The sequence below is a fragment of the Xyrauchen texanus genome, chromosome 42 (assembly GCF_025860055.1).
Source record: "Xyrauchen texanus isolate HMW12.3.18 chromosome 42, RBS_HiC_50CHRs, whole genome shotgun sequence".
Taxonomy (NCBI): domain Eukaryota; kingdom Metazoa; phylum Chordata; class Actinopteri; order Cypriniformes; family Catostomidae; genus Xyrauchen; species Xyrauchen texanus.
The window spans coordinates 3,524,665-3,546,790 of NC_068317.1; the positions used below are offsets into that span (position 1 = coordinate 3,524,665).

The 22,126-nt window shown below is 40.9% G+C and overlaps 1 protein-coding gene across 1 annotated transcript in view; it reads right to left on the minus strand.

The window, feature by feature from the left end:
* LOC127634790 (probable G-protein coupled receptor 158) overlaps window positions 1-22,126 on the minus strand; it is a 222,415-nt gene that overhangs the window by 181,963 nt on the left and 18,326 nt on the right. Inside the window, exon 2 of the mRNA XM_052114473.1 lies at window positions 5,767-5,872. Coding sequence (XP_051970433.1) covers window positions 5,767-5,872 — 106 coding nt within the window. The remainder of the gene's footprint in view (window positions 1-5,766; window positions 5,873-22,126) is intronic.

Below are 22,126 nucleotides of genomic sequence, written 5' to 3' on the forward strand. Positions count from 1 at the left end.
GGGCTCATTATTGACTAGGTGAACTAGATTAGTTCCTGGTTTCCACATGGGACCAGGACCCATGTCTCTGAGGCTGCTCGCACAAAACATTATCAACAATGCCACAGGCAAAGGTTAACACATTCGAAGTGATGCAAACATTTCTGATGAAAGATGCCGCTTGTCAGTAATTTGGCAGAATGGGGTTGATGAAACATTTTGTAGCAACATATTGAGTTCCAGCGTGATCATGTTGGTTTACTGTGCAAAACTCACCACTGCAAGGCTAAGGTGTTGTGGGTGGTTGCCAGGGTGTTTCTATGCAGCTGCTAAGGGTTTCCAAGTGGCTGTTAGCTTGTTGCTACAGGTTGCTTGAATGTTCTGGGTGGTTAAGGCATTGCTACCAGGTCAATAGAGTGTTCTGGGATGTTGCTGTGTGATTGATCACGGGCAAAATTCAAGAGAGCCCACCCCATGTCTCTATAGGCACTTTCCTCCACCAGGTCTAATGGTTCTCGTTGTGGAACCAATCCAGAGTTGTTGACACAGTTCAGTTTTTTTTAATGCAAAAATATTTAAATAGACTGACTGAGCAAATAACAGTGTTGGGTGTAAAAGCGTGTCACATCCACACCTGACTCCTTCTCTCACTCCATCCTCCACTCTCTCTCCCCTGAGTATTAATTACCCACACCTGTTCCCAATATATCTCTTAAAATCACCACTATAAGTCCTCAACCCGCCACTTCATCATTGTTAAGACTCCGCAATGAAACCAAAGACTTGCTCACCTAACTCTAACGAGAAGCTTAACTCTCTCCATCGATTCCCAAATCCTAGACCTTCCAAGACTCCTTCATCAGTAACTGAGTCCTTCTTTCAATGCAGGTTCATTTTTTGTCAGACAAAAATTGTATGGTAAATCACTTAGATAATGTAACTCATCGTTTACTAAGTCATACATTACAGTTTTTAATCACGTTACTGTGTAAAATAGCAATTTATTTCAAGAAAACAAAAAATGTAAATGATTTGCAATGTCACTCCAGCCCCCAAAAGAATAGATATCCATTCCATTTTTAACATTCAAATCCCTTACTATGTTTAAATCCCCAACTGTATGTAAAAGCAACAATAATAGATATGCTTGCCTTAGAATACAGCAGGATCTTTTCCAAACCATCAACCACAATGGCTGAATGCATATACTGTGCCAGACTGCACATTCTGAAAGTCCAGACTTTGCTCATGATATTCTTAGTGAGCTGCTGTAAGAAACCTCTGGAATAGCCTACATTCTACCGTTTGGTGTAAATCAGAGACATGTGGGTTGCAGTTTTAGCATCAGTCAGACAAGATAATGAGCGTGAATTACAGGTTCTTTGCATACGATGGGCCCTCTGGTACCAATCAGCTATATCAAATTTCAACATAAAATCCTGCAGTTTCGAGCTCTATTTATAGCCAGATGAAAAATTAAGACTTAATGCATTTTAGTCAAAGGTCTGGCTACACGAGACTAGCTCGACTGTGTCTTTCACACACACACACACACACACACATGTTGGTCTACCTATCATTATGAGGACTTTCAATAGACATAATGACTTTTATACTGTACAAACTATAGATTCTATCCTCTAAACCTAACACAACCCCTAAACCTAACCCTCACAGAAAACTTTCTGCATTTTTACATTTTCAATAAAACATTGTTTAGTATGATTTTTAAGCGATTTGAATTATGGGGACACTAGAAATGTCCTCATAAATCACATTTATAGCATAATACCCTTGTAATTACTAATTTGTAACTTACAAAATTGTCCTCGTAAATCACAAAAACACGCACACACACACACACACACACACACACACACACACACACACACACTGCAGTGTCCATCAGAAGGCCTAGCACACAAAGAGCATTCTCAATTATTCAGTGCACTCTGAGCAATCTATTACATCACATTCATTATGGACGAGCCAGTCTTAAAAAATCTATTCTCTTAATCATTGCAATCCTCCAAGAGTCAGCTTAACATCATTAGACACTCAAAATCATTCACTTTGAGTCAGAAGGTCAAAGATATGTCAAATGTATTTTATTCTCAAAACAACAGCAGACGAATGCACACCAAAACCGAAATGCAATCTGGCACGCTACTGTATGACGATGTGATCTTTTAACGCCTCGGAGTTAACGCCTACTGTGGGTGAAAGCCAGCTAGATGATGATCTTAAGACATTAAGGACAAAAACAAATGTGAATTCTTACCCACTGACTTCTTTCGGAAAAATCCCCAAAGCCTCATTTGCTTCATTTTTGCTGTCTTTCCTGCTAATTGCCGTTAACTCACCACTAAGTAACGATGGTTGATATCAACGACTGTGCACGCTCCTCCTCTACCTGCTGCATATTCAACAGAGAGGAAGAAACGGAGTCGCCCATAGGCTACCGACAGCAAAGGAACTTATTCTATAGGCTAGATTATGCCTATGTCTATTTTACAGGCTGTATACAGTATGTGCAAAGCCAAAGCACAATGAAATAAGGCAACTTATGATTTCGGGGGTTTACATAGGCTTTTGTCCGGTTTTATATTTGTCAGTCAACTATTCAAAATACATTCGGGGCTACACTCAAAACAATAGATGGACAGATTATTTCTCAAATTCTCAGGGGAGGCAGAGCTTATTCTAGGGGAGGCACTGCCTCCCCCAGCCTCCCCCTAGACACGCCCCTGATGTACTCACTGTCATGTCATGTAGACTAGGATCAACATCAATGACGTCAAGCATCATTGGTTCCCGCTGATCTCATGCTACTGTGACATTTTTGAGGCACCAGGTTTGAATGAGTGCAAGCATGAAGATTTTCAGTAAATCACTATTAAAATGGTCTGTTCCAGAATGTTATACACAAATCTATTGCATATCTTACATTTACATTTATGCATTTGGCAGACGCTTTTATCCAAAGCGACTTACAGTGCAATTATTACAGGGACAATCCCCCCAGAGCAACCTGGAGTTAAGTGCCTTGCTCAAAGACACAATGGTGGTGGCCGTGGGGTTCGAACCAGTGACCTTGCGGATTAACAGCCCTGTGCTTTAGCCACTACGCCACCACCACTCCATCTTCATATCACTTGCAATATAGTGCTTGCTTCATATGGACTAGTTTTATGGTTATTTAAAGTTAAAAAAAATGTTTTATTGGAGCTTTCTGTAGTTCTGGTTCATTATATGCAACGGCATGAGCTTCAGTACATTTCTGACACAGTAACACTTTACATTCATGTTACTTTTGTTAATGGTTTATAAAGGAGTTAATTACTAAAAGTTATTTACAAATGCATTATAAATCACTGATATGCGGTTATAAAAACATGCATAAAAAGCGTGACTTTCATGCAATATCTGTCATGTTGTGAGTCAGTTTACCTCACATGTTCTAAATGTTTAATGACATGTATACAGCATTAGTAACCGATGAAAATGTACCTTAATGTAAAGTGGACTCATATGAAGCATTTATTAAGGAGTTGTCAACATTATAAATCATCATTTATTATACTCTATGATATCTGCTGTGAATGAGCATGAAGAGCTGACAAGAGTTTTCGCAGAGGACTTTATGTAACTAGGACTAGTTAATTTGGGACAGCACCCGGAGTAGCACCATTCTTTTAACATCAACATGAAATGTGACAAGAAGAGTCACAACATAAGTGAGTCAAGACATTACAGTCATGAATATAAACATTACATAATCCCTTCCTTTGATCTCACTATTATAGTCAAATTTTTCCTGCATTGTGAGATAAAGCATGAGTTAGGGCATTTAATGTTTTTGATTGTATGGATTATTATATATTATATAATAATATAATTATTATAAAATTATAAAAAATATTAATTATATGTATAATGAAGTATATTGTAAATCATGAATAAAATTATCTATTTGATTAATATAAGTGTATTTATTAAGCATTTATAACATGTATGTACAATGCTCAAAGTATTGCCTTTTTAGTCATGTTGTTATAACTGCATATCAATGATTTATAATTCATTAGTCCATTAATGAACCCATTTAGAAACCCATTTATAAGCCCTTAAAAAGGGAACATTAATGTAGTGTTACATTTTTGTGAATTATTCCATTCATGTCAAAATCTCATGTGTTTACACTGTACATCAGTGGTGAATTCTCAGGGCCAGCAAAGACATTGTGAAATTAGATTTTCACTTCAAGTAAATTGGTAAGTGCTTTTTGCATTGTTGTAGCAACATCAGGAGTTTTCTAAGTGTAAATTATGCTGTTTGAGCATTCAGTGTCAGATCAAGTTTTGAAAAGTAACCGTGTACCCTGACAAAACAAAATTTATTGCATGCAAAATTGAAATCGCAAATAAAATTTGAGAGATTTTTCCAGGTATTATAGACCTCCTTGGTTTTGGCTTTCGTGCGTGGACCAGCGGCATAGTTAGACCCTGGCTGATATGGTTGAAGCCCCGGATCTTTTGTTAATAGCCCCAAAGGTTTTTGTGGAAAATAAATAAAATAAAATAAAAAGTAAGGCTTAATGTTCATTACATCAGGGTACAAAAGCAACAAGGCAGACTGTAATTCTGTCTTCAAATGTAAATTAATTCAGTGAGTCCAACTTGCATTAATTGAGAGTTTGCACTTTGACTTTTACATGCTGTTTATGCTAAAGTTCATCAAACACATTATGAGGGGGTCTGGGTATCTCAGCGAGTATTGACGCTGACTACCACACCTGGAGTTCCGAGTTTGAATCCTGGGTGTGCTGAGTGACTCCAACCAGGTCTCCTAAGAAACCAAATTGGCCCAGTTGCTAAGGAGGGTAGAGTCATATGGGGTAACCTCCTCGTGGTTGCTATAACGTGGTTCGCTCTCGGTGGGGCACGTGGTGAGTTGTGCGTGGATGCTGCGGAGAATAGCATGAAGCCTCCACACGCGCTATATCTCTGTGGTAACACGCTCAAAAAGCCACGTGATAAGATGCACAGATTGACGGTCTCAGACACGGAGGCAACTGAGATTCATCCTCAGCCACCAGGATTGAGGCGAGTCACTATGCCACCACGAGTGCACTGGGAATTGGGCATTCCAAATTGGGGAGAAAATGGGGGGTAGCCTTTCTGTATCACAGGAACTGAGGTTTTATTATGCAAGCCTCATTTCTAAGTATATAATCTATAAACCTAATTTCTAATCTCCTTTTTTTTTTTTTTATAATCCAGACACCAAGTAGATTTTAATGCATGCACCAGTCATCTTGTTTGGTTATTCGGGTTAATTCAGGAGTCAGTATGTGGGAATAAAGAATGTTTATTGCAATGGAATTTCCACAAATGCAACTCAAAATAGCAGAACAGTGAGCAATAAGTCCAAATAGCACAATACATAGGTTTTAAAATGATAAATCTCACATTAAAGTCAAACAAAAATGATCAAACTGTCACTGCTTGTACTTAAAGGGGGAAAAACACTCTTACCGTTTATCAAGTATTAACTTTGCTTTGTTAAAAACAACCTGGAATCATGAAACCCAAAGCAGTTGTTTCGAGAGTTTTAAAAATGTTTAAAAACAAGTTTTTTTTTACTTTACTCTTTGATACCATGATGGCATTTTATTGCCACGTAAAATAAATAAATAAATATTTTGTTAATTAAGTTGTAATATTTTGCAATATTTTACTATTTATAATAAGATCACATGAGGCGAGAGATTGAAGATGGACTCACCTCCATAGTAGTGAGGTTACACCTGTGGGTTCCTGCAAACCAGCCATCTGCTGAGCACTGATCAATATCCACATCCTGCAGACTAACATCCACACGAACAACACCCCTATATGATATTATAGAGACAGACAGGCAGAGAGAGACAGAGGAAGAGATCAAAAATTTTGCAAGAAAAGAAGCTGAAAGGCAACATCAAAGGTCAAATTTTACTGCTAAATATACAGTTCTGTATATGGAATACATACATTTGCATTACACAACCAACTACATTTACAAGCTTGTTTCAATGTGATTACATTGCACAGTAGCTCAACTGATAGAGTGTTGCACTTGTGATGTAAAGACCGAGGTACAAGTCCTGAAGAGCACGCGAGTCGATACATGAGCCAAAAGTGTCATAGAAACACCACAAAACGATGTGGTTGCTTCAGAGTTTTCATCTCACATTTGCTTTTAAGACACTACACGGTCGGTTTAGGTTTAAGGTAGGGAGGTCAGTTTTGTTGATTTTAAAACTGGTAAGAAATATATAAATTTTTACTTTTAACACCACACGGTTGACATTTCACCTGGATAACTCCGTGATATGTGTAAGGAGCGGCGTAATATAATTTAGCCAAAATTGTTCCATTGTAACAATTTAACAGCTTACTTGGCCAGACGTTTTTTTCTTAGACTTTAATTCTAATTCTCCTTTATTGATATTTTACCCACTGAACAACAAATCATCAATAGGCCCTTCATCAATACAGTCTTCCTCACAACTCGCCGAGGATTCTCTACTCTCATGGGCACTCATACGGGGTTGAAAGTGTATCAAACCCTACAAAAGGTGTGGGGAACGTCAGGCCTCAGGGCCGTATAAGACCCGCGAGGCCATTTGAGAAATAATTTGAAAAGAAAAAGAATTGCCTTGATTCAATGAAACTGAAAAACAAAACCTTTAAAATAATGTTTAAAAATAATTTTAAATGATAACAATGGCAGTGGTGAATTCTCAGGGCCGGCAAAGCATTCTCTGCTGGCCTAACATGCCAAATAAATAAATAAATAAATATTTTTCATCCTTTCATTCTCAATCACCTTTTTGCCAATGTATTTTAATCACTTTCCACTCTTAATTAATCTACAAACAAATAGAGAAAAATGAAAAGTTTATCCAGTCAGAATTAATTCATCGTGACAACTGTTTCACAAATCACATGTCTGAAGCAGCGCGTGAGTCTGAGCTCCACCCCGTCAGACCTTCAGAATTTCCACAGAATCCCTCAACAGTGCAAATGAATGAACAACTAAAGTCAGATTTTCAGATTCATCAGCCAATCAGATTGATTTATTTGTTCTTGGTGGTGGGTGTAGTTTTTAGGATATGTCCTGGTCAAGGCCTTTTAGCTGGCCTTGAATGATGCATTCACACTTTAAGTGACGTAATTTGAAAGCGAAGAGCACGAGATTGTCATCACTGCCTCACCGCCATTGAGAAAGAGATCCTTATGGATTTAAAAACACGAGATGTTCTGCATGACCGTGTGATTGATTCATTAAACAGGAAAAGAGGACTGATTTTAAGTGTTTTTGCGTTGTTATAGCAACATCAGGAGTTTTCTAAGTGTAAATTATGTTGCTTGAGCATCAAGTGTCAGATCAAGTTTTGAAAAGTAGTGCTGCGCTCCATTCAACTCGGAAAGTCGGATTTTACAACTGTAAAAAGTGCAACGGAATGCATCTTGAAGTCAGAATTACAACTTGTAAGCACGTGCAGAAATTCTCAATTCTCACCGAGATGCAGGTGCATGATGTCACACAAACATGTCAACACTCAGGCAGATATACAAAGTAATAAACATTCACTTTATTAAGGAATATCGATAAATGAGTTTGTTTCCACATTACATGATATTAAAGCTTGATTAATAAACGCCTGCAGAAACAGGTTTATAAAACATTATAATCTCTTTTGATAATCGTACACCTGAAGCACAAATGCTAGCGCTGAAACATTGTTTATCAGTTGGGTTGCTAGGAGACATCTCTAATGAGAGTCAAACCCCTGCTAAGCTAATGGGACTGTTGCAGTTCCGAATATCGGGGAATGGAATGCATTTACTGTCTGAGGAGATATCAAGTAGGAATATCCCACATCAGCTTAAATGAAACGCAGCATAACCGTGTACCCTGACGAAACTAAATGTATTGCAAACAAAATTGTAATCGCAAATATTATTAGATAGATTTTTCCAGGTATTATAGACCTCCTTGGTAAATTCATTTGAAAATTATGATTTTTCAATGTCTGTTTGGGAGACGTTCATTTCACCAAACAGTCATGCTGCAGTTAAAATGAGGCTTGTTTGAGCATTAAGTGTCTTTTCAAGTTCTGGCTTTCATGTGTGGACGTGTTTTTAAAAGGTCATAGTCATAGGGTGTCTTATTCATTGTGAAACTGGGTTTTCTTAATGGAATTAATCACACTGAAGGCTTAGACTTTTAATGCACGGCCCGCCGCTGAACAACACAAAATATTGTATAATAGACACTATAATACGGCCCGGAAATAATTTCATAAATACTCAAATGGCCCTTAATGGAAAAAAGGTTCCTCACCCCTGCCCTACAGCATCCTACAGACATTCAATGTACTGTATAAGAGGCCTTTTCCATTGTGGACCAGTACAGGAGAAAGAGCTCAGTATTTTAATGCAGAACAAAGTGTAAATAAAGCAAAATAAACTCTAAAGGATGGGGATTTCTTGAGCTATGTATCAGGCCATAAACGTTACATACAAGTCAGTCAGTAATAATGCATATATTCAATGACTGATGAAAGAATAAGTGTTTTATAAGTCTTCATTTGCTTTCAGGGCTGTTGTCTGATGAATGAAGCTCTGGTTGAAGAACTCAAAGGATGAAGATGACTGAGCTTGAGTGCAGAACACTCTCACTATCTAGGTCTGCTAGTCCGACTCTGACCATATCGGACTGGTATGATTTCAGTTGGACTAAAAGTGGACATGAACATTGGTCCCTGTCTTCACTTAGCAGTGCTTCTCCATACACAAAGAGAGAGTTTATAAACACGTGCCTTTGCTTTATACAGAGAAATACAATTTACTGCAAAAAGATGCATTTTATTACTTATAATGTATTATGTTTTTATATGTATGCATCAAAATAATGTCATGCTCTGTGTATGCAGAAAATTAATAATGTCTTTGTTTATAGTACAATATATTGTAAACAAGCATTTGTAGGTAGTGTGGAAATATTTTGGGAAATAGGCATGTCCTGTGGTGTAAGATGCTATATTCATATCTTGGTGTTTCTTCAACTTCAGGTACATTCTTGTCCTGGGGGTTGATTTATATTCAAATGAACAGATTTGAACTTATTTTCTTTTTGTTATATAAAAGAACTGGAAACTTTTTACCAGGCCTTCATCACCATGCAGCATATTTATTATTTTTTAATGGTATGTTTCAAATGCTTTTTATGAGTTGATTTTGCAGTTTTAGTCTTGACCCAGACTTTCAATTTTACACAATCAAAATCCATTATAAAAATACAAATTATTACATTGTGGCAGGGCGGAGGGCGGGGCCGGGTCGTGATCCTACACACCCGGTCCCGTATTAGGCTAATCAAGCCTCCGTGAGGGATAAAGGTCGACTGCAGGGGATCGTGCGGGAGAGAGAGATCGTTTACGGACATGTCCGTCATTTGTGTGTTTGTGTGTCTGTTTAAGTTTACTATTAAAATATTATTTACACCGTCAAGCCAGTTCTCACCTCCTCCTTTCCATTGTTCACTTTACACAAACACACAAACCAGAAACCCTGGATGACGTCAGAAGTCCATACTCTAATCAGAGCTTGTGATATGGCCTTCAAATCAGGTGACAGGACCCTTTACAGTACTGCAAGAGCAAACCTAAAAAGAGGCATCAAATATGCTAAGCTGGTCTACAAGAGGAAGATACAGGACCACTTTACTGGAAACAACACAAGGCAGGTGTGGCAGGGAGTGCAGCATATTACAAACTTCAAGGGCAGCGCCACCACTGGCTGTAACACTAGTGCATCACTGGCAGACTTAAATCAGCCATCATCATCATCCTGGCCCCGAAGAAGCCTGCAGTGGACAGTTTAAATGACTAAAGACCCATTGCTCTTACTTCTATAGTCACAAAGTGTCTAGAGAGACTAGTACTTAGGCATATTAAAGCTAGCCTCCCTCCCAATTTTGACCCCTATCAATTTGCTTACAGGGCTAACAGGTCTACGGAGGATGCCATTGCCACAGTCCTCCACAAGGCTCTGGAGCACCTGGAATACAGAGGGACATACGTCCGGATGCTTTTTATTGATTATAGTTCTGCTTTCAATACTATCATACTGGACATACTCATCAGGAAACTACTCCACCTGGGCCTCTCCGATCACCTCTGCACCTGGATAAAGGATTTTCTCACTAACCACCATCAGTCCATAAGTCTCGGTCTCCACTGCTCCTCCACCCTCACTCTCAGCACCGGTTCCCCACAGGGATGTGTCCTGAGTCCACTACTCTACTGTCTCTATACATATGACTGTATCTCCACATACTCCTCCAATCACATTATAAAATTAGCAGATGACACTAGTGGTCGACCGATATATCGCCGAGGCCGATATATCGGCCGATATTGGGAATTTTTTAGATATCAGCATCGGCCGATAAATATTTCCATTTGGCCGATATATTTCAAAACAGTCTGTGACAGTGCATTAGTGCTTTTTTCCACTGGCGCGAGCAGAGCAAGCATAAATGAACTGAATATGCTCGCTCTGCTCCGCCCAGCACCGTAAGACAAGCCACTCAGAAGTGAAGCAGACATCTGACAGACACAGTAAATGACCAATCAGCATTCGCTTTCTAACTTGACGCTACATTGTGTTGCACACAATAACACTCCGGTGTGCAGCGAAGTCTATTCAAACAGTACTGTGATATGTCAGATCCGCAGCCCAGTGGTAGCTCCAGTGGGGGTCACAGATGTGACAAATACATTTAAACAAAACAGAAAACATTTAACCTCACAAACAGTCAAAAATCCTGTGACTGGTTGTTCCTCAGATGCGCGCGCGCGCTGTTCTCGATTACGTTTAAACTAGACGCTGTTTTCCCACGGACTGAAAAGCTGGGTCGCGTGCACTACGGATTAGTGGATGAGAAGAGAACACTGTCTGTTAAGTAATAATACGTTTGAGAAAAAAAATATTCCTTAATCTGAATTAAGTTATTCACTATCTCTGTCTGCTGTATTTAATTATCCATGATTGCCGTAATATTGTGTGTAGTATACCTTTTCATATGTTCCGGTCGGATTTGATGCTAATCGAGCATGCAAATACATGTGACGGTTTACAAAGTTTCAAAGAATCAAACAAGCCAAACTAAACAGACATAAATCATTATTATTTAAAGGGTCAGTTCGGTATTTTACACTTAAAGCCCTGTTTTAAGATCGTTTCTGATGAAATAGAACGGTTAAGATTGAAATTTGGACAAATGCTGCTGTTCAGAGAATTTTCGGTTTCTGTGTTAGTACTTTAGTTTACAAAGACGTGAAACTCACCGAGTGGTCTGGGGTGTTCACTGATATGCTCACACAAAATCGCTGCAAAGATGCTTTCCAACAGGTTTTATCGTAGTTTTGTCCGACTCCATTGACTTGACTTGGTACAAAACTACGTTAAAACCTGTTGGAAAGCATCTTTGCAGCCATTTTTGTGTGAGCTTATCAGTGAACACCCCAGACCACTCGGTGAGTTTCACGCCTTTGTAAACTAAAGTTTAATGCGTTTTATGAATGATTGTTCCTGTGCACATAGACAACCATTGTGTAGGTGGGGGTGCTAACACAGAAACTGAAACTAAAGATTCTCGAACAGCAGCATTTAAATATACTTAAAGTAAACAACCTGTTTAAACTTAATAGTGTAAATAAATGTATATTTATGAGATGGAATTGGAATTGCACATACTATTTTGTCATTAATTTATGAATATTGTTTAGATTGGTTAATTAATGATAAATGTTATTTGTAACCTGCAGTAAGCAGCAGTAATTATTTATGTGACATTTAATAATTTAATCTAAAATGTTTTTTTGTGTGTGTGTGTGTGTGTTTTCATTCTGCTAGATGGCTGGACAGAAAACAAATCCCCTGTGGGAATACTTTACAGAGACAACACCAGGGAATGCAAAGTGCAATATTTGCAGTGACGTGGTGAAAATGGGAGCTGCAACAGGGAAGAAAAAAAATATCACAAACGTGGAGTCACCTAAAGTCTCGCCATGCATCTGTGCATGAAGAAGCACAGAAGAAAAGAGATGCTGCTTCAAGCTCTGCCTCAGTGAGCAAAGTCCAGACAACACTCACACACATTTTTGACACGCAAAGAAAATGGCAAAACTCTGATCCTAGGTCAAAAGCTATTGACACATTAATAACAGAGATGATTGCCACTGACAATCAGCCTTTTACAGTAGTTTCAGATGTTGGCTTTAAACGGTTGTTGGGTGTGGCTAAGCCAAGGTACACCCTAAAAAGTGAAAAATACTACCGCACAGACATGCTTGACAGTGTGCACAAAAAAGCAACAGATAAGATCAAAACTTTGATTGCACCTGAGAATGCTGGATCCCATTTAGCTTTCACCACAGACTGTTGGTCTGGAGAAGCTGAATCGCTGATGAGCCTCACCTGCCATTTTATTGACAAGAACTGGGAAAGGAGACAAGTTATCTTGAATGTAAGGGCCATGTTTGGCTCTCATACTGGAGATTATATCAGTCAGATGTTCCTTGACCTGCTTGACCAGTGGAATGTTTCAAAGGATAGAGTTGTGCTTGTGCTCAGAGATGGTGGTGCAAATGTTGTAAAAGGCATGCGACTTGCAGAAATGCCAGACTTTAGCTGCTGTGCTCATACGCTGCAGCTTGTCGTGAATGATGGCATCAGTAGCCAGAGAGTAGCTGGGGATATAATTGCAAGGTTGAGGACATGTGCAACCCACTTTAATCACTCTGTGTTAGCAAAACAACGTCTGAGGTCCATACAAGAAGAGCTTGGCATTCCAAAGAATGGCATCATTCAAGCTGTGCCTACCCGCTGGAACTCCACTCTGCACATGTTGCAAAGGATGTTGGAGCAGAAGCGTGCTTTGAGTGTTTATGGAGGGGAACATGGGAAAATTTCAAGCCCAACTGCAGATCAATGGGACATCATTTCAAATCTGGTAGACACACTGAGCCCCATTGAGGAAGTCACTCTTGAAATGAGCAAAGCAGAAGCATCTTCCTCTCGCATTATTCCCATTGCTGTGCTGAAGATGCTTCTTCAAGCAGAAGGTCCCACAACACGAGGAATCCAAACACTGAGGCAGACAATGGTGCAGAGCTTGGAAAGAAGGTTTTCCAAAATAGAAGACAACAAATGTTTGGTGTTGGCAACACTGCTGGATCCGCGTTATAAAGGCCATATGTTTACAGCTGCAGAAACACTGGATAAAGCCAAAAAGTGGATAGGGGAGGAACATGCTACTGCCTCAGCACAGCCAGAAGTCACTGCCACACAGGAAGAAGGCCAAGGACCAACAAGTCCTCCTAAACAACCAAGGAGAGAGAACCCACTGGTATTGTTGATCAAATTTATGCCAACATCCTTGGAGCTCAAACACCTCTGGAAATGAGAGTGAACATCACAGAGGAACTGAATCTTTACCTCAGGGAGCCACTTATTGACCGAAAGAGTGGTCAATCACTGGAATGGTGGAAACAGAATGAGTCACGACTGAGTCTCCTTGCACCATTGGCAAGGAAATATCTCTGTCCTCCGCCATCAACTGTTCCAAGTGAGAGAGTATTTAGTGAGGTTGGGGAAATTTATCAGAAGAAGAGGAACAGGCTCACTGGAATAAATGCAGAGAAACTTTGTTTCCTGCATTACAACTTGCCACTGTTAAACTGGAACTACTAACTAAAGGGACTGGTGGTGATGCTGTGAGCACTTTAGTCTTAACATTTTCTGTTTGTAAAAATAGTTGAGTGTGTGTAAACCAAATAAGTGCACTTTGTAAAAAACACAAGGCTGCTTTCAATTGCACAAAAAACTTTATTTATTGAAGTGTTACAGTACCTCATTGCATTTGTTTACATTTTGTTTACGTTTTATTAATAAACATTTTATTTCTGTAAATGTTTAAGCAGACAAGAAGCTGCACTAAAACTTTATTTATTGAAGTGTTACCTTACCTCATTTGTTTACATTTTAATTACTTAATTAGTAAATAATATTTGTGCAATATAGTTTTTGCAATTAAAAATATGTACAATAAATGTTCATTTAGTTTCATCAATATACTTTGTCTCTCATTTACTGTATTCACATGTATTGTATCGGCCTCATATCGGCCAGATTGATTTCTCAATATCGGCATCGGCCATTAAAAATCCCATATCGGTCGACCACTAGATGACACTACAGTGATTGGACTTTGGAGGCGATGAATCTGCCTTTTATGACGAGGTTTGAAAATTGATGTTGTGGTGCTCTGAAAACAACCTGTCGCTAAACACAAAGAAAACTAAAGAACTCATCTTGGACTTCAGGAAGAGCAGAGCTGACCCCCCTCCCATCTTTATATATGGAGACTGTGTGGAAAGAGTTCGCAGTTTTAAATTCCTGGGAATCCATATATCTGACAGTCTCTCCTGGTCCACAAACACAACAGATTGCTGTTAAAAATGCACAGCAGTACCTGCACTTCCTGTGAGTCGTAAAGAAAAACCATCTGTGTACAAAGCTACTGGTGACCTTCTACTGCTCTGCTATAGAGAGTGTTTTAACATACTGCCTCACATTATGGTATGGGTGCTGCTCAGAAGCTGACAAAAAAGCTCCACAGAGGGTCATAAATACAGGACAGAACATCATTGGTAATCTCCCCTTACTACAGGACATTGCAAACACCCGTTACCTATCAAGAGCAATAAAACATTGTTAAGGATTCTTCTCTACCCGGCCACCATCTGTTTGCCCTCCTGCCCTCAGGAAGGCAATACAGGGTAATTAAAACATGCACTGCAGATTCTTGAACAGTTTCTATCCAAAAGCCATCCAGTCCCTAAACTAAGGGCTATCTTGCATTATTTATAACGAACACTCACTGTGGACTGTGCAATAACTGTTTGGAACCCTTAACTTGCATTTAGGTTTATGAATGGAATGTGATTGTGTGGTTGTATTGTAGCACCGCTGAGAGATTCTGAACTTTTGTTGTATTTCGATACAATGACAATAAAGGGTATCTATCTAGATGGCCGGAATGTAGAATTTATCAGTAGAGATGCTGACGCGATCCTCAATGGACATACCGGGGTCGACGTGCGATTCCAAGGGTAGTAGAGTGATCGTAAATTCCAGCTGGAAGACGAGCCGAGGAATTCAGATGCTGAAGATCCAATGTTGAGTAGTAATGCACCATATCGGAAGGAAAATAAGAGCATGAGTCTGTCTGTGAGCAGGTCGCAGTTTCCCTGCTGCAACTGGCGAGGGACAATGGTGAGGCTCCAGCCAGCTAAATGGATCAATAAAAGGCTTAACATACTTAATGACCCATTTGTGCGACCTGAAAATAAACACCCTTATTAACATAATTGAATAAAAGGTAATAATCAGCAATATGCATTCACATATGGCTTTATTTGAATATTTGACCATGAATACCATGACACCTGGATGTTAGAATTACATACAAGTGACGTCATTACATGATGATGTAAAAAAAACTGCTGGTCATTTTTTGAACTGGTTCATTGAAACGAACCATTTAAAAGACCCAGTTTGTGGAAATGAATCGGATTTCCCATCACTAGTGTCTATTAAGACATGGAGTAATCTGCAAGGCGATAAGGTATACCAACATATATCGTGTGAGGAATGCAGCCGGTGGAGTTTTTGTTGCCCCTAGGGAGTCGGTTCCCTACGCAAAATGCGTAATATGCAGAATTTGAAATGTGCTAAAAAAAATGAACAAAACTTAACAAATTCCACAGTACTAAAAGTGCCTGAAGTTGAAGAAACACTCATTCATGCTAGAGTATTATGCATGCAGCTTTTATGACCTCATCATCATAGAGATACTGTAGAATTTAAGAATATTTGTCCAAGCTCCCTTGTCCAAGGGAGTGGTGGTGGTGTAGTGGTCTAAGCACATAACTGGTAATCAGAAGGACGTTGGTTCAAGCCCCACAGCCACCACCATTGTGTCCTTGAGCAAGACACTTAACTCCAGGTTGCTGTAATAAGTGCACTGTAAGTTGCTTTGGATAAACGCGTCTGCCAAAATGCATAAATGTAAATGTAAGCTAAAAATGTATTTGTCACACAGCAGGACCATTCAAAATTACGGAAGAGGATTAGGGCCAAGCAATAATAAAAAAAATAAAGCCATCTCGAGATTAAAGTCATTATAATGCGAGATTAAACTCGTTAAATGTAATCTCGCATTATAATGACTTTATTCTCGATATTTAATGAGTTTATTCTCAAGATTGTATTTCGACTTTTTTCTCGAAATTTAACGAGTTTAATCTCGCATTATAATGACTTTAATCTCGAGATGGTTTTATTTTTTTAATATTGCTTGGCCCTAATCCTCTTCCGTACAAAATGAATTGGAGAAGGCAAAAAGTATATTAAAAATTGTGAAATCTTTAAAAGACATAAGACACAGTACCTTCCCTAACACATTTATATACATTTTAACATAAAATCTTGATGTTGATTCAAACAAAATTCCACACACTAGGTGCTCCACACACTAGGTGCTCTGTCTTACCATGGCAGATGTGAGGAAAACTCTACGTAGAGTCAACCCACGGAAGGCTGCTGGACCAGACAACATTCCTGGCAGAGTGCTCAGAGGATGTGCAGACCAGCTAGCAGATGTTCTTACCGACATCTTCAACATCTCTCTGAGCAGCGCCGTTGTTCCAACGTGCTTCAAGGCCACCACCATCATCCCCATGCCAAAGAAGTCTTCAGTGTCCAGCCTCAACGACTACCGTCCCGTCGCACTTACACCTATCATCATGAAGTGCTTCGAGAGGCTCGCCATGAGGCAGATTAAGACCCAGCTGCCCCCTCACTAGACCCACTGCAGTTTGCGTGATCGTCCAAACCGCTCAACAGACGCATGCCATCGCCACAACCCTCCATCTGGCCCTCACCCACCTAGACAATAAGGACTCATACGTTCGAATGCTGTTCATAGATTTCAGCTCAGCATTCAACACAATCATTCCCCAGCACCTGATTGGAAAGCTGAACCTGCTGGGCCTGGACACCTCCCTCTGCAACTGGATCCTGGACTTCCTGACTGGGAGACCTCAGTCAGTCCGGATCGGGAACAGCATCTCCACCACCACCACACTGAGCACTGGGGCCCCCAGGGCTGTGTGCTCAGTCCACTGCTGTTCACTCTGCTGACTCACGACTGTGCAGCAATGCACAGCTCGAATCACATCATCAAGTTCGCCGATGACACAACCGTGGTGGGTCTCATCAGCAAGAACAACGAGTCAGCATACAGAGAGGAGGTGCAGCGGCTGACGAACTGGTGTAGAGCCAACAACCTGTCCCTGAATGTCGACAAAACAAAAGAGATGGTTGTTGACTTTAGGAGAGCACAAGGTGAACACACTCCGCTGAACATCGACGGCTCCTCTGTGGAGATCGTCAAAAGCACCAAATTCCTTGGTGTTCACTTGGCGGAGAACCTCACCTGGTCCCTCAACACCAGCTCTATCACCAAGAAAGCCCAGCAGCGTCTCTACTTTCTTCGAAGGCTGAGGAAAGCACATCTCCCAACCCCCATCCTCACTACATTCTATAGAGGGACTATTGAGAGCATCCTGAGCAGCTGCATCACTGCCTGGTTTGGGACTTGCACCGTTTCGGACCGCAAAAGCCCTGCAGAGGATAGTGAGGACAGCTGAGAAGATCATTGGGGTCTCTCTTCCCTCCATCAAAGACATTTACAAAAACACTGTATCCATAAAGCAACCAGCATTGTGGACAACCCCACACACCCCTCACACAAACTCTTTACCCTCCTCCCGTCTGGCAAGAGGTACCGAAGCATTCAGGCCCTCACGGCCAGACTGTGTAACAGCTTCTTCCCCAAGCCATCAGACTCCTCAATACTCAGAGACTGGTTTGACACACACGTGTCCTGAGTTGCACTTTAATTACTGTCACTTTATAACTGTCTGCTACCTCAATAACTGCTATGTGCATAGAACATTATCTCATAGTATGTTATGTTTACATTTTTAGAAACTGTCATCTTTTTGCACTACTGAGTACTGGTCGGCGCTGCACTGTCTATTGTCCTGTTCATTGTCAGTAATTTGTTGTACTGTCCTGTACTTTTTGCACATGTTTGCACGTGCACTTTATATAGGTATATATAGGTAGTTTATATAGGTATTTTATTTCGTTGTGTAGTCTCATGTGGTCCTATGTTGGTCCTTTGTTGTTTTTATGTAGCACCATGGTCCTGGAGGAACGTTGTCTCGTTTTGCTGTGTACTGTACTAACTGTATATGGTTGAAACGACAATAAAAACCACTTGACACTTGACTTGACACTACTCATGCATTTTGTTGTATCTAGTTTTGCCGATCTTTTTACCAATCACTATTATAGTCACTAAGTCATTAAGAGTCTATCTGTTTTGTTCTGTCTTTTTGTCTCTCCAGACAGACAGACAGAGAAGGTGCAGTCATGGATGAGCCCCCGCTAGCCTTAATTGAAGCCTTGGCCAGGCCAGTGTGCTAATTTTAGCACTGTATTCATCAAGCATTGGAACGGCACATCCTTCGTCCAAGGTCAGACAGGACCTGTGGCTCTGCATTTCTTTTAATAACTCACAACACTGAAAGTGGAATGAAAACAGTGCCATCATTTAGTCTTGCTGATGAAAAGCCTTGTGATTATTGTGATTAGTATAAATTGGCTGTAATGACTCTGAAGACTATGTGGCATTGGATTATATTTCTGACTTCCCTGAGATTTAAATGAGATAGAGAAGCTGACGAGAGCTTTTCAGAAGAACAATTTCATGCATCTAAACCAATGAGATACGGCTATTAATGTATAATAAGACATGCGTATTTTGCTTAAATGCAAAACATAAAGGTTAAAATATCTGGAGGTTGATAAGCTCAGGTGAACTAGGTATTTTATTTTGGACGTGCAAAATTATATTTTGAGTGCATAAAATAATTTTGTGTTTGCAAGATGATATTTTGTGTGTGCAAGTTCATATTTTGAGTGCAACATTTTTTTTGCAGGGAGGGCTGGGTATCTCAGTGAGTATTGATGCTGACTTCCACCCCTGGAGTCACGAGTTCTAATACAGGGCATGCTGAGTGACTCCAGCCAGGTCTCCTAAGCAACCAAATTGGCCCGGTTGCTAGGGAGGGTAGAGTCACATGGGGTAACCTCCTCGTGGTCACGATTAGTGGTTCTCGCTCTCAATGGGGTGTGTGCGTGGATCGTGGAGAGTAGCATGAGTCTCCGCGGTGTCATGCACAATGATTCACGCAATAAGATGCAAGGATTGACTGTCTCAGAAGCGGAGGCAACTAAAGACTTGTCCTCCACCACCCAAATTGAGGTAACTGCACCACCACGAGGACCTACTATTTTGTATGCGCTTGAACTCAGTTTTGTAAAGCAATGTATCTTTTTGCAAAGATTAATAAAATGTTTTGGCTGTGCTAGATCTTACTCATTCTCTCTACTCATATAAATTATCTGCATGTGCTCAGAACTTTAAACTGCTCGTTTGCTTTTCCAACCGTATTCCGACAAGTCCCACATCCTATGTCAAAATTGGCTATTAAAAGCTTCTTACAAGCGCTCTGTAATTGGGCAGTTGAGGTAGCTACAGCAACCATGCACATCTCAGTGTAAATGTAGCAGAAGAGACAACAGGCACAATGCTCCAAGTTCAGTGCACACTTTATATAATGTCCGCAGTTATCATTATAAAATATATTTACCCCATGGATTATAGACATACCAGGAATATTGTAAGGCTTAACTTACCATATTGTAAGTTTTTCAAAATATAGTAGACTGGGATCATGCAATGCTAAGGATTTCTTTCTATATTTTAAATAATTTTGCAGTCTCAAACAATTGAGGTTCAATCTACTGTACATTTAATTTACACCAAACTATGACAGGAGACATAATTAGACATAATTGGTCATCAAACATCATAAAAACAGCATACTGATCATTTCAAGATAACCCACAGCTTTGAAATGCAAACATAAACAGCTTTTCTAATTTATTATCAAGAATAGAAAGTTAATTTAGGCAATATTTATAATATTCATAATATTTATAATATACAAGTCTGTCAAAAACATAGGAGAGGACACACTAAAGAAGGTGGACAAAATAACATAATATTTCATATAATAATAACAAAAAGAATAAGGTTCAGTGGTTTCTGATCCATGTAGACTGTAATGTGGTCACATTTATTTTAATAAACTGCTCTTTCAGAATATCCTGTGGGATAGATAGAAGTCGAATTCAGTTCCCTATAACTACACTATTACGTCTTAAAGAGTTTTACACATGGGAGAGATTAAATTAATATAATTTCAGATGAAAGTGTTTGCTAACATGACAAGCTAGTAGCGATGTAAGTGTAACTTGGCAACATAGATAACAAAATAGCAAAATATTAGCCAAGAGAACCATACTGTTACGTTCCTGTGTTGTCTGCCCTCTGTTCTTTGTTTCACTATCACGTTTATGTCACGTTTTCTTGTTGTCCGCTCCGTGTTTTCCGTTTCACCCGTCACCGATCCCGTTCCATGTCATGTTTTCCCTGTTGTCCGCCCTGAGTCTCACTGTCCGTGTGTTTAACTACATTTCCCACAATTCCCGTTCTCCCTCACTGCCTGCGCTCATCATTGTTTCCACCCGTGTCTCGTTCAGTCGCCACTTTGTCCGTGCATTTAAACCCTGTTTCTTTGTTTAGTCACTGTCGATCGTTGACGTTTCATGTCCGTGCCCATGCTACGCTGTGTCATTCGTGTTCATCCGTGTTCATCCGTGTTCATCCGTGTTCATCCGAGGTTACCCTGTTCCCTGTCTGTTCCGTCTGAGGTTACCCTGCTGTCTACAGTTTCGTGTTTCTGTTCCCTCGTGTTTGGACTGTTTCATTGTGTTTTCAGTTACCTGTTCTCCCCTCGTGGACTTTTCTTTGTGTTTACCCTTTTGTTTACTCTATGCTATAATAAATACCGCATTTGGATCCGCACCTCTGTCTGTCTTGTCCCACTTCTACACCCAGCATCACAGAACGATCGACCCAACAATGGATCCAGCGGTCCAACTGGCCAACTATCGCCTGCTCTGCCTCAAACAAGAGGACCGTCCTCTCGAAGACCAAATTGGCGACTTCCTTGTGCTGGCGAATGCCGCTGACTACCCGGACCACATCCTGGTGAGTTTCTTCAGGGGCAACCTGAACGCCTCGCTGAGGAGCGGTTGCCACCGGCAACGCGGGGGTGGAAGCTCTGCGAATTTGTGGAGGCAACGTTGCGGATCGGCGGCTCACCGTTAACTGTGGGCGTCGCTGAGGAGGATCCTACCTCGCCTCCCTCGGTGGTGACTCTCCAGTCACCCATGGTGCTTCCTTTCACGCCAGTCCCGCCTGTCAACGAGGTAACCCTCACCCCAGTCGCCTTCCATGAGCCAGCACGGCCCACTTCGTCTACCCGGAGGAGGGAGAGAAGACGGGCTTCCGCCTCCCGGTCCACGCACGTCACCGTGAGTGAGCCAGAGCCCACGCACATCACCGTGAGCGAGCCTGAGTCCTCGCACATCACCGTGAGCGAGCCTGAGTCCTCGTCAGCCACGGTCAGCGAACCCAAGCCAGCGCATTCCACGGTCACCCAGCCAGCGCCTGTAGCCTTGACCGTCCCTGAGCCAGTGCCTGTAGCCTCGACCGTCCCTGAGCCAGTGCCTGTAGCCTCGACCGTCCCTGAGCCAGTGCCAGCAGCCATGACCATCCCAGGGCCAACGCCCGTAGCCATGACCGTCCCAGGGCCAACGCCCGTAGCCATGACCGTCCAAGAGCCAGCGCCAGCAGCCATGACCTTCCAAGAGCCAGCGCCAGCAGCCATGACCGTCCAAGGGCCAACGCCAGTAGCCATGACCGTCCAAGGGCCAGCGCCAGTAGCCACGACCGTCCAAAAGCCGGCGCCAGTGGCCGTGACCGT